General features: G+C 40.7%; 1 protein-coding gene across 1 annotated transcript; it reads left to right on the forward strand.

The window, feature by feature from the left end:
* Positions 1-11,106: 11,106 nt before the first annotated feature.
* Positions 11,107-11,505, forward strand: LOC102861905 (60S ribosomal protein L32-like). Its single transcript, XM_006892950.1, has one exon. It carries the CDS (start codon positions 11,107-11,109, stop codon positions 11,503-11,505), a length of 399 nt encoding a protein of 132 aa, XP_006893012.1.
* Positions 11,506-12,209: the final 704 nt, after the last annotated feature.

The raw sequence follows: 12,209 nt of genomic DNA on the forward strand, positions 1-12,209 counted from the left end.
GAATTAGAGACGGCAAAGCAGTTTTGATGAGGGCTCAGAAGGAAGGGAGGAGAACTCCATCTCAGAGAAAACTATGATCTTAGAGAATACATGTGGGCCAAGAACAGAATCCCCCTAAAGATGTGGAATGTTAAATATATCTCTGATGAGATTTTAAAAAGAAAGTTATGTACATAAAATTGGACAATAAAGGAAGGGTGATGCTTTTAATGCAGCGGCAAAGAACTTTTCTGAATTCTGTTCAGGTGAAAGATAGCATGAAGAGGTGATGAACTTGACTCTGGCTAATGAGTTTTCTAAACTGTTTCTCCTTACTGCTTGTAGTCAAATGGAAGAGGGAAGAAGTGAACTTAAAAAATGAATCCTGCAAAATAAAAATAGCATTTAAAGACTGGTACATTTTGTTGTGAACATTAGAGATCTGTATCTGAGAATGTTCACCAAGGAGGTGGCTACACACTTTTTTGTTAAAAAGATGAAACCTGTGGCTGATGGATCTAACCAGCTACCACATAGGAAAATCATCAGTTTGGACTGAGAGGAAAAGCACACTGCCTGATGCCTGGGATTCTCCATCAGGAAACAGGCCAAAGGAGTGCATTTGTTGTCCTGCCAGAAAAGAAAAAAACCAACTCTGGAGCAGCGTGGAGACGTAACTGGGAGAAGGAGCACGTGAAGTGGGGCTGCCTCTGTCTCAAAGGGAGGGGCAGTACCTCCTCGATTTCAGAGGGTTGGACATTTCCTAGTTCTGCACTATGATGTCAGCTGCATTTAGGTGTGTTTGGACAATAGGGCCATTGCCCCAAGCAGAGGAAACAGGATTACCATGCCCAGCGGCAAAAAAATGGGGATGGGGTAGCCATTCAGATAGCCTAGGAGAATGGGCTGGCTAAAGTGTAGAGAGAGCAGAGTTGCCCTCCTAGAGGTGGACTTGAAGTTTCTTACCCAGAATCTCCAGACCGTCACCAGTACCCAGAGTTTAGAAGGCACGGTCACTGCCCAGATGATCTCAGAAAACACCACCATTTTCAAGGCTTGAGAGCAATTGTGTATTATTCTTTGGAGTTTCAAACTTGCAAGGTGCCTTTGTCCTTTCTGCCCCTCTAATTTCATTTGTAATGGAAATGTGTGTCTCTTTTACCACTGCTGTTAAGTTGCTTGTGACCTATATGCAAGAACTCTGAACCCTGTCCTATCCTGTACGAACCTCACTGCCTCAGACACACGTACCCCCGTTCCCCCAGTCACTGAGTCAATCCATCTCATCCAGGATCTTCCTCTTGTGCGCTGTCCCTCCACCCTTTCCAAGCATGATGTCCTTCTCCAAGGACTGGTCTCTCCTGACCACATACCCAAAATATGTGAGACACAGCTTCAAAATCCTGGCCTCCAGTGAGCAAGTTGGCTTCATCCTCTCCAGAACAGACCCGTTTGTTCTCTTGGCGGGCCTCCACAACTGAAAGTCATTACTACTTCTATCATCCTTAGTCATTGTCCAGCTCTCTGATGCATAGCAAGCAGTTGTGAAGATAATGGCAAGGATCAGACACACTTTAGTCCCTAGACTAACGTTGCTCTTCAGTATTCTGGAGAGGTCCCTTGACAGCATTGAACTTTGGAAGAAACCAGTTAAATCTAGATGAAGAGGAATTGCATGCCCTGGGATGAATACAGGTTTTCTCTAGTTTTTGAAAGTTGCCTTATGCCATTCTGCTTTTATGAAAGACTTGCCACATTAGTACCTGTTGTCATGGACTGAAAGGAGTCTGAATAGACTTTTAAGATTTTTAGTGTTTAGTGTCTGTTCTGCAGCAGACTGTTAAAGAGGCAGTGAGCAGTTGTTAGGCTCCTTCCCCAGGATCCACGCTTAGCACCTCAGCATCAGGCTGCAATCAATAGTGTTAAACTGTGCATCCCAGTCAGATCTGATTTGACGGTACATGCACAAAAAAAAAAAAAAAAAAATTAAAAAAAAAACAAAAAAATCGATACTGTTTTAAATAATCTGTAATTTCCATTTTTTTTTTTGCTGAAATACATTCTATTGTATGTTTGAGAATTCTAGTACAAAGTATAATAAAGCTAGATGTATAATAAACCCTTTAAAAAAAAAACCAAAACAAAACAAAACTGTGCATCCATTGTTTCTGCCTTGTATAGGCTGTTATATTTATCATTTCATTCCCATTTTTAGTGTTACTTATGTTAATATATTTTAAATTTTATGTGCTATTTAGCAAGTTATTTTTTGGATCTGGAAATGTTTAAAGATTCCCCCCCCATAAATTTATGGTAATTTGGGTTATAAAAGTTTTCCTAAGAATGGTGCACTTTCAAGTAGTAGAAGAAGCTACTTGGAGTACTGGAAGAGGCCTGCACACCTAAAAGTCTGCCCCACATTTGATTTAGGTAATGCACAAGATGAGATTTTTTTCCCCTTAATTTTATTATATTTGTGTATATGTGCACCATCACATCAGATCTGACTGGTACAGGAGGAGATTGCCCCTCCTTCTCCAGCAGAGTATCTGGTGGATTTGAACTTTGTACTTCTGGGATTGCAGTGCAGCTTCTTTCCACTAGACCACTAGAGCTCCCTGACAAGATGAGATTTTTGAGCCAGGAGTAGCTTTAAGACTTTTTTTCATGCGATGAGGTGAATGTGTTTTGCATATGGCAAGTACATGAATTTTGGGGCCAAAGAGTAAAATATTAATTCAGTTGTTCCCCCCTAAGAAATGTCTTAATCCTAACCTCTGCCTGTAGTTTTAATCCCATTTGGGAATGGATTGTCTTTGTTGTGTTGTTGAAGCCGAATCTAGTGTAGGGTGCATCTTATTCAGTCTCTTGAGATAAGAGATCAAACAAGTGAGCCAGGCAGAGAAGGGGAAAGGGAGATGGCCCGTCACAGACCACCATCCAGCAGCAGCGTTAGTTCAGAGAGGCAAGGACCTTCCTTCAGAACAGCCACAGAGAGAAAGTTTTTCCCTAGACTCTGCACCCCAACATTGGACTGCTAGTTTTTTTCAGTCTTGAGAAAATATATGTTTGTTAAATTCACCTGTTTGCTTTTCTGTTTCAGCAGTATGACATCATTAAGACAATGTTATTTCATATTCATAACCAATTATAAATTAGCTTTAAAGCCATATTCTCAAATATGAAAGAGGATGTGGTACTTCAGTAGCCTTTGTGTTTCAAGTAGAGCATTAATCTTAAATTTTAAGTAATAGTAACTATTACAGCTCCTAAGATAATGAACCGTGTTCTCTTTTTTTTAATTTTTAAAATTTTTTGTGTGTGTACGGTCAAATTGGATCTGACTAGTACAGGAGGAGATTGTCCCCCCTTTTCCAGCAGAGCCTCTGGATTGCAGTGCAGCTTCTTGCCACTAGGCCACCAGATCTCCCCGACTGTGTTCTTTTTTAACGTGTTAATTTCAGTGAGAACCTAGGAAGACTGAGAGTTCACACAAACACAGCCTTTGTAATAATTGTATTTGTCTAGTTCTCCAACTTTATAGAAGGCTTTCAGATCATCTCAGTGCTGAAATTCCAAATGCACTGATTGTTTTTGTCTCTTTTACAAGCGAGCCTTTGTTTTCGTTAAGTTCATTCCATTACAGTTCTCCAAGTCAGTCATTTCACAAGGTTTCTTAATTTTGAAAATAATTTTAATGTCTTCCAGTTTATCATTCCACATTTAATAGATGAGTGTTTGTTCAGGAGTGTAGACTGAAAGAACAGAATGGATTTTGAGCAAGGAATAGATTTTCCTCACTAGACAAGCTATTGTCTACATAGAGGAAGCATCCTTCCTCCATCGCAGTAGTTCTCAGAGTTTCATGTGAATGGGAAGAGTCTGGAGAGCTGTTTTAACTTTGCCACCAGACCTGCTGATGAGGTGGGTCTGCAGCAGAGGAGGGAATTTGAATGGCAAACAGGTTGTCAGGTGAAGCTGCTCCTTCTGACAGAGACCATGCTGGGAGGAAAACAGGTGCACCTGAGACAAGAGCGCGCAGGCGCTCACAGCAGGATTCCTGCGGAATGCACCAGCACTGGCAGTTTTTACATTGTAGTTCTGCCAACTACGGACTTTGCTCTTGTTTTTATCCAGTTTTCTCATTTTTAGGTAATGACATCATTAAGACTACATTCTTAGTTGTAGAGGTATTTTGTTCCCCCCACCATGTTTGTAAAATTTTTAAGAGTTTAATGGTTTTTAATTTAAAAAAGAATACAAATCATCCATGCTGAAGACAGCTTAGTAGATAAGCACAAAAAACACACTAAAGTTTAAATTACCTCCTCTCGGTGGTGACCACTGGTAATGCTGTGGTGTATACATTGTCACTCTTGCTCATTTTCTTTTGGGTAATGAGATCGATGTTCTGTATCCATGTTTCACTTTATATTGCTGACATCTTTCAATGTAAAGAATGATAACATTTTTAAAATAAGAAATTAATTTTGTTTCCCATTACCTTTCTCCTGGTAGTAGACTTGTCGAACTTAGCTCAATAGATTTGGCTGTAGTTTGCCTCGGAAAAGTCTGTGATGTTACTCAGAAGGTCTCTGAGTTACTATTTCTCGTCTCTTCAGCAGCCCTTGATAGCTTCCTGTTCTCATGATCGGGCCCCAAGCTGGGCTACAGAAGCCCTTCCTACCCCTTACAGGACTTATTCTTGCTGCCTCATCTCTGTGGTTTGGGTGGGTCCTTCCTTTTGGGCCTGAGCTCTCATTGGCGTTGCCATTCATTTGTGTTTGTCACCCCCCCCCCCCCCCCCACCCCCCGTGACAGTGACTGTCAGAAATATCAATACCTGGGTGGTGCAATGAAGTGCTTTTATATGCCCTTTCTTGTCCTAGTCTTGGAACTCCCATCAGTGACTGGATGGATCCATGTAGTTGATTGCTTATAACCTATGAAGGGAACTACAAAATTACTAGCTAGTAATGCAAGTAAGATATGTGGCGCCCTTGTAGGAATAAAACCCACTGACATTGATTCTCATAGCAGCCCTGTGGTACAGAGTGGAACTTTCCCAAACGGTTTCCAAGGCTGTACATCTTTATAAAAGCAGATTGCCACTTCTTTCTCTGTGGAGCAGTTGGTGAGTTCAAGTGCTGACCTTTTCATTTTACCAGGATATTTCTTGTGGAGCTGAGACCATGCAAATAAGGTGTATGGAACCTTAACAAGAGGATTGGGCTGTTTTGCCATCTTTTTATTTGAAACAAAACAGAAGACCTCATTACTTTCAAGATGAAGAGACAGGAATGGATCTTGCCCTTTGGACCCAAGGTCTTTGCACTGAGAGCCTTCTAACCCAGAAGACTGAGCTGTAGCACCACAGATAGTGTGAGAGATCAGAAGTGGTGACAGGTGCAACAAGAACCAACAACAACAGAACCAGAAACTGACGGGAGATTGTGTGGTGGATAAAGAGACTGTCTTCAGCGTGGAGGCATGCTGGTAGAATAGAATGTCTCTGGGCTCTTGGTGAGGCTAAGCTTGCAGACCCACAGAGGGAGAGAGCTGAGCACCTTCGATGAGCCTTCAGTGGTGGAGTAGGGTTCCTCCAGGCACTTAACTGGCAGAACTAAAGATACTGAGCAGGAAAGAAGCAGGAGGCCAGATTCAGAGACAGAATGCTTCCAGAGAACACAGCTGAAGGGTTTTTCTGGCCAAAGAGCTGTATCCTGAGTTGTTCCTGATCCTGAATTATACTCTTTTCCTTCCCTCATCAGCTCCGTGATTATCTGTGTGGCTGTTGTAATGAGTTACCAAGGTAGGGTAGAAGTAGAGGGAAATGTTAGAGGGACCCCTGGGGTCAGAATTGATAAAAAGATTGATAGTGAAGATATGTTTGACCTCTGCCTTCAGAGATCAGCCTCGGGCTGTTGTTGGTGATTTTTCTTCCTTCTGGGAGGTTAGATAAAGAGGTCTGATGCAGCTGCCACATCATCCTTGCAATCTGCCTTTAGCAAGCAACACAGGATTTTGTATTTGATTCTTGTCAGGGAGGATAAACTTGAATTCTCCACCTTCCCAAACTGTGGCTTAAGTGCGACAGAGAACTTCCATGAGTTCCCAGATGCTTAGTGTTTTGTGTTTGGATGAAAGACACTCTGTTGACTGCATTCACTTTGCCTGGCTCGACCAGTACTTTGATTAGAGGTCCTAATCAAGATCCTTGGAGAAGAACATCATGCTCGGAAGGGTGGAGGGACAGTGCAGGAAAGGAAGACCCCAGATGCAATGGATTAATATAGTAACTAGGGCAGTAAGGGTAGGTGTGTCAGTGAGACTGGCTCAGGACAGGACAGGCTGTTTGTTGTACATAGGATCACTGTGAGTTGCAGGGGACTTGAGGGCACATAACAACAACAACATCAATCAAGCTCCCAGGTGGAAAGCTCCCAGAGAAGACTGTGAGGCTAGGAGATACTTCTTTCAGGGCCAGACCTGGAAGTTTGTGTTTCTTCTGTGCTGCTAATTTGATTTTTCTGAAAGTACACTCTGAACCTTGTCAGTGGTATTTCCTTTTGTGATTGGCAGCTAGTGAGATGAGAGCCCACTTGGTATTCAGGATGCTCTGTGGCTTGTGCTTGCTATCTTAACCTTGCTTTTTGGTGTGTAACCTTCACTTGTTTGTGTCTCTGTCTTTTCTACTGGGTTGAAAAGATATACGCCACATTTATTTGGGGTTGGTTTTTTTTACCACATTTGTTTTTAATACCAATATTTTCATTGGTCAGATATTCTTCTGTTTGGTTTCAACTTTCCCATAACACACACAATACATTTCTTTCCTGTTTTAAATATCATTCTGCTGTATTTTATTGTAGTCGTATTTTTGTTTTGTTTCCATCTTTATTTTAATGCGTGTGTGTATAAGTTATGATAAGATGTGTATAACTAAATATTTACTGTTTCCAGTGATGTTAATGAATTACACTGTGTTGTGCAACTGCCAATACTATCCATTTCCAGTGTTTTCTCACCGCTGCTGGTTAACAGAAATTTAGTAACCTTCAAGCATAACCCCTCCTTTCCCCCTTCCACATCTGTGGTATTCACTGATAAACTTTGGCCTCTGTACATTTGTCTGTTCTCAATGTTTCATGCCAGTGAACTCACACACATAGTCTGTCCTCTTATGTCTAACTTATGTTACACAACACAATGTTTTCAAGTTCATCCATGGTTGTAGCGTGCATCAGGACTGATTTTTCTTTATGGCAGAATAATAACCCATCATGTGTATACGACATTTTTATAATTTCATGGTTGATAGACACTTGGGTTGTTTTCATTGTGGAGCTGTTGAGGTAATGATGTGAATATTGTTTGAGTCCTTATTTTCAGGTCTTAAGGTAGCATTTTCAGATCTTCAGGAATTCTGTATTTAGCTTTTTGAAGAACTGCTAAGTCAGCAGCCTCAGCACCATTTGAAAAACCACCAGCCGTGGATGAGGATTCTAGTTTCTCCACATCCATACCAATACCTCCTGTTTTCACATATTTCTAATACTAGCCATACTATTCAGGGAGCTCTGGTGGCTAGTGGCAAGAAGCTTGCACTACAGTCCCAAAGGTATGTGGTTCAAGGCCACCACCTGCTCTAAGGGAGAAAGATGGGCAATCTCTTCCCATCCCATTAACTGGCCCTGAAAACCCACTGAAGGGTCAGTTATGGGTAGTTTCCGACTTGACCGTACACAACAAGAGCATGAAGTGTGAAGTGCTATCTCATTTTGGCTCTGACTTACATTTCCCTAATGACATTGTACATCTTTTCATATGTTTCTTGGCCATTTGTATATTCTTTTTGGTGTACTGTCTTTTTAAGATTGTTGCCCGTTGTTTTGCTTTGTTGTTGTTGAGCTGTTTGTCTTCCTGTTACTGGCTTGTAGGAGTGCTTTATGTATTTTGGTTATGCAGTCTTCACCAGATACATAGATTTTTCCAGTGCAGTTTGTCTTTTGATTTCCTGACTGCTGGTGTTAAGAGTGTTGATTGTGGATCTGAGCAAGCTGTAATTGCTAACAAGCTCAGTCTCTTCTCCATCTATTATGGTACTGCCAATTGGCCCAATAATGAGAATCTTTGTCTTCTGATGTTGAGCTTTAATCCATATTGAAGACTACAGTCTTTGATCTTTTGCAGCAAGTGCTTTAGGTTCAGCAAGCAAGCTTGTGTCATCTGCATATTGTAGGTTGTTAATGAGTCTTCCTCCAATCTTGATGCTACACTTCTCCTCATAAAGTCCTGCTTCACGAATGATCTGTTCAGCAGACTGAAAAGATATAGGGACAGGATGCATCCCTGACACATTCCTCTCCTGATTTTGAACCATGCAGTGTTTCCTTGCTCTGTTCTGAGGACTGCTTCTTGGTCCAAGTATAACTTTTGTTTAAGCTCGATCAAGTATTCTGAGATTCCCATTTTCCTGAAAGTTTGCCACAATGAAACACAAATAGACATTCTTCTGGTACTCTCTGCCAAGATCCATCTGACATTGGCAATAACATCCCTACTGCCATGACCTCTTCTAAACCCAGCTTGTATTTCTGATGGTTCTCTGTCAATGTTAGTGTTCAAGTCTTTTCTGCATAATCTTCAGCAGGATTTTGCTAGTGTGTGATATTAGTGATATTGTTTGATAATTTCCACACTCTGTCCAGTCACCTTTTTTGGGAATGGGAATAAATATGAAAATCTTCCAGGCAGTTGGCCAAGTAATTGTCCTCCAGATTTCTTGGCACAACTTGGCGAGCACATCCAGGGCAGCATCTGTTCGCTGAAATACGTCAATTGATACTCCATAAATTCCTGAGTCTTTATTTTTTGCCAAGACTCATTAACAACCTATGATATACAACCTTGATTACTACTTTTTTTTTTAATATGAAACCTTGATTACTTCTTAGAAAAAAGGAAGCAGATGGCTGGGTAGGATAGGACTAGGAGTGAGAAAACTGTATATCCTTTCATAAACTGAAAATTATACTGTGTACATATACTGTCTTTGAAAAAAAACAAAACTTGTTAAAGAGCCTGAAAAGAAGACTAGATGAGCCTTTGTACACCTTTCACTCAGTTACATCTGTCATTAGCTCAGACCATGCTTATTTCATCAATATCCTCTACTCCTTCCTCTCTCCTTGTTTTGAGTTTAATCTCAAAACATCAGAATTTTTAGAAAAGGAGTATTTAAGCATATCATGTAAAAAGATTCTAATCTTTAAAACATAATATAAGTTTGATGAATCAGAGACCTAAAACAATAGTTTATGAAAGACAAAATAGGGATAAATAGAAGGGACCACACCTAAGTGTGATAGATGATATTCCTACTTTGGTATTAGTATAAGCTGTAAATATATCTATGTGTATAATAGAGCCAGCGGGGGGGGGAGTTATGTAACTTATTAATTACAACCACATATCTTGAGGGAACAAGTTGGCTAGGGTCTCAGGACCATAATCTTTAGGGATGTCAGGTCAGTTAACAATTGTTGTAACATAGTCAACAAAGACGGTTATTCTACTTCTTTCTTTGGTGAATGGCCATTGGGATCTTTAAAGTGTGTAAGCAGCCATCTAAGGTGCAACTGTTGGTTCCTGTCTGGAACAAAGAAGGGAGAAAGAGGCAAGATCTGTAGAAACAGTGGAGAGGACTAGTGGGCTATGCCAGCCTCAGTCTGCCCAGCTGTGAGGCCAGAAGAACTAGATAGTGTGTGGTCACCATGGCTGAGTGCTCCAAAAGGATCACAGGAGAAGCTCTTGGGCAGAGTGGGTAAGAAATGTAGAACGAAACGCAAAAACATAAACTTGGTCAGGCTTACTGGTCTGAGAGTCTGGTGGAACCCTTGAGCCCATGGCCCTTACTTACTCTTTGAGTCTGGAATGAACCTCATCCGTGTTCTCAGCTTTCATCTTGACAGTAGACCTATGAGATGAACAATCATACTAGAGAGGCTTTTCATCTTATGAACAATCAACCCACCAAAAGGGCAGCATTTGTCATTTTAAGAGGCGAGGAGGAGTAGGATAGAAGGATTACTGGAAATTAGAATGGTAGGGAAGAAGTGAAAAGAATGATGTTACTTTGCAGGTATTATCATAAAGCAAAATGAGTGTAAATGATTGAAAAACTGTTTTACTTTGTAAACTCTCATTTAAATCACAATACAATATTTTGTTGAGCACTAACTTACCTAAATTGATATTTCTATTGATTCTGACTCAGGGTGACCCCATTGTTACAGAGTAGAACTGTGTCACAGGGTTTTCTTGGCACTGATCTTTATGGAAGCTAATATCCAGGCCTTTTCTTCCATTTACTGTTGAGTGGCTTGAGCTGCCAACTTTTAGCTTGGCAGCCAAACTTGGACCATTGGTGCCACCTGCAGTAGTAAATCTTCAGTGTCATCCAAGTCACTGCCTGGTGCTCACATTACCTAGATGTCTCCTAAGTATTATTTTATTGTTTGTTAAATGTGTTCCTTTGTGTTATTCTTGATACAGTTTATTTAATCAAGCCTCTAACTCAGATTGTCATTTACACAAAGTAAAGGACAGAAAGGCAGAAGTGTGATTAGAAACAAAAACAGGGCAAAATGACATAAATAAATGATCTCTGACAGATAAACTGCAAGAAAAGAGGAAAAACGCGTACATTCAGAGGCACAGGGTTTCAAGTAAAAAATTTCTTAAGTCAAAGTATAAGGACAACTGAAAGAACAAGCAGGCACATGCTAGATGATTCTTTTTTGTGCACCATAGGGTTGGAACCAACCCACAGTTGACCTCCGGCAGGTTTTCAGAGGCAGTTAATTGCACCGGAAGAGATTGCCCATTCTTTTCCCACAGAGCTGCTGGTGGCTTTGAACCACATGCCTGTGGGATTGCAGCACAGCTTCTTGCCACTAGGCCACCAGATGATTCTTTCTTGTGGTAAATTAAAAAGAGGTGAAATGATTAGAAGAATCAGATGAGTGGTGACAGCATCAAGAAGGGTTAGGAGTCGTTGTGCCCCACCGTCCCCTGTCCTTTGGCGCTTTCTACAGACGTGGCCAGCCATCTCCTGCTGGCATAATGGCTGCCCCCAGACCCCTGGTGATGCCAGAGATCATCAAAAAGAGAACCAAGAAATTCATCCGGCATCAGTTAGACCTTGATGCCAAAGTTAAGCATAATCGGTACAGTTCCAGAAACATCAACAACAGGGTTTGGAGAAGATTAAAGGGCCATATCTTGATGACCAGCATTGGTTACGAGAGCAGCAAGAAGACAGGGCACATGTGGCCCAGTAGCTTCTGCAGATTCCCAGTCCACGATGTAAGGAGCTGGATGTGCAGCAAATCTTACTGTGCTGAGATTGCTCACACTGTTTCCTCCAAGAAGGACAAAGCCATCGTGGAAGGAGCAGCCCAGCTGGTCGTTAGAGTCACCAATCCCAATGCCGGACAGCACAGTGAAGAAGAAAATGAATAGAAGGCTTGTTTGCATGCTTTTTTAATGCTAAATAAACAACAAAAATTGCAAACCAAAAAGGTCTAGAAAGAGAGAGAGGAAACTGTTCTGGATGCAGGAAACATTAAGTATTTTACTGTGTGTTCTATTGAAATGATCTTGTATTTTCTTTTAGTCTGTTAATGGTATTTATTGCTTTTGTTGTTTTTGAATTTCAGACTTTGTATCCCTTATATAGACACCATTCTATCATAGTGTATAATTTTTTTCCCTATCTTTTGGACTTAGTTTGCTAATACTTTGTTGCACATTTTCACATTTATATCCTAAGTAGTAGTGGTCTGTAATTTTTTGCTTGTTCTCTGTGATGTCCTTGCCAGATCTTGATATTGGGATAGAACTCAACTCAGAGGATAAGTTGAGAATTTGCCACCTCTTCTGATTTTTTAAAAGAGTTTCTGAAATAGGGGTGTTGACTTCCCCTTAAGCATTTGATAAAATTCACTAGTTCAACCCTCTGGACTAGATTTTTTTCATTGTAGGAAACTTCAGATTACGAATTCAATCTCTATATTTGTTACGGGTATTTTCAGAATTTGTATTGAGTCCATTTTGTAGTTTGCACTTGAAGATTTTGTTCATTTTATCTACTGTTTTGTTGGTATACTGTGTGTCACATTAATTTGTTAGTCATATAATTTCTTTTATTTCTGTAAGGTCAGTAG

Source organism: Elephantulus edwardii, unplaced genomic scaffold (genome assembly GCF_000299155.1).
Source record: "Elephantulus edwardii isolate Elephantulus edwardi_28Jun2011 unplaced genomic scaffold, EleEdw1.0 scaffold00121, whole genome shotgun sequence".
Lineage (NCBI taxonomy): Eukaryota > Metazoa > Chordata > Mammalia > Macroscelidea > Macroscelididae > Elephantulus > Elephantulus edwardii.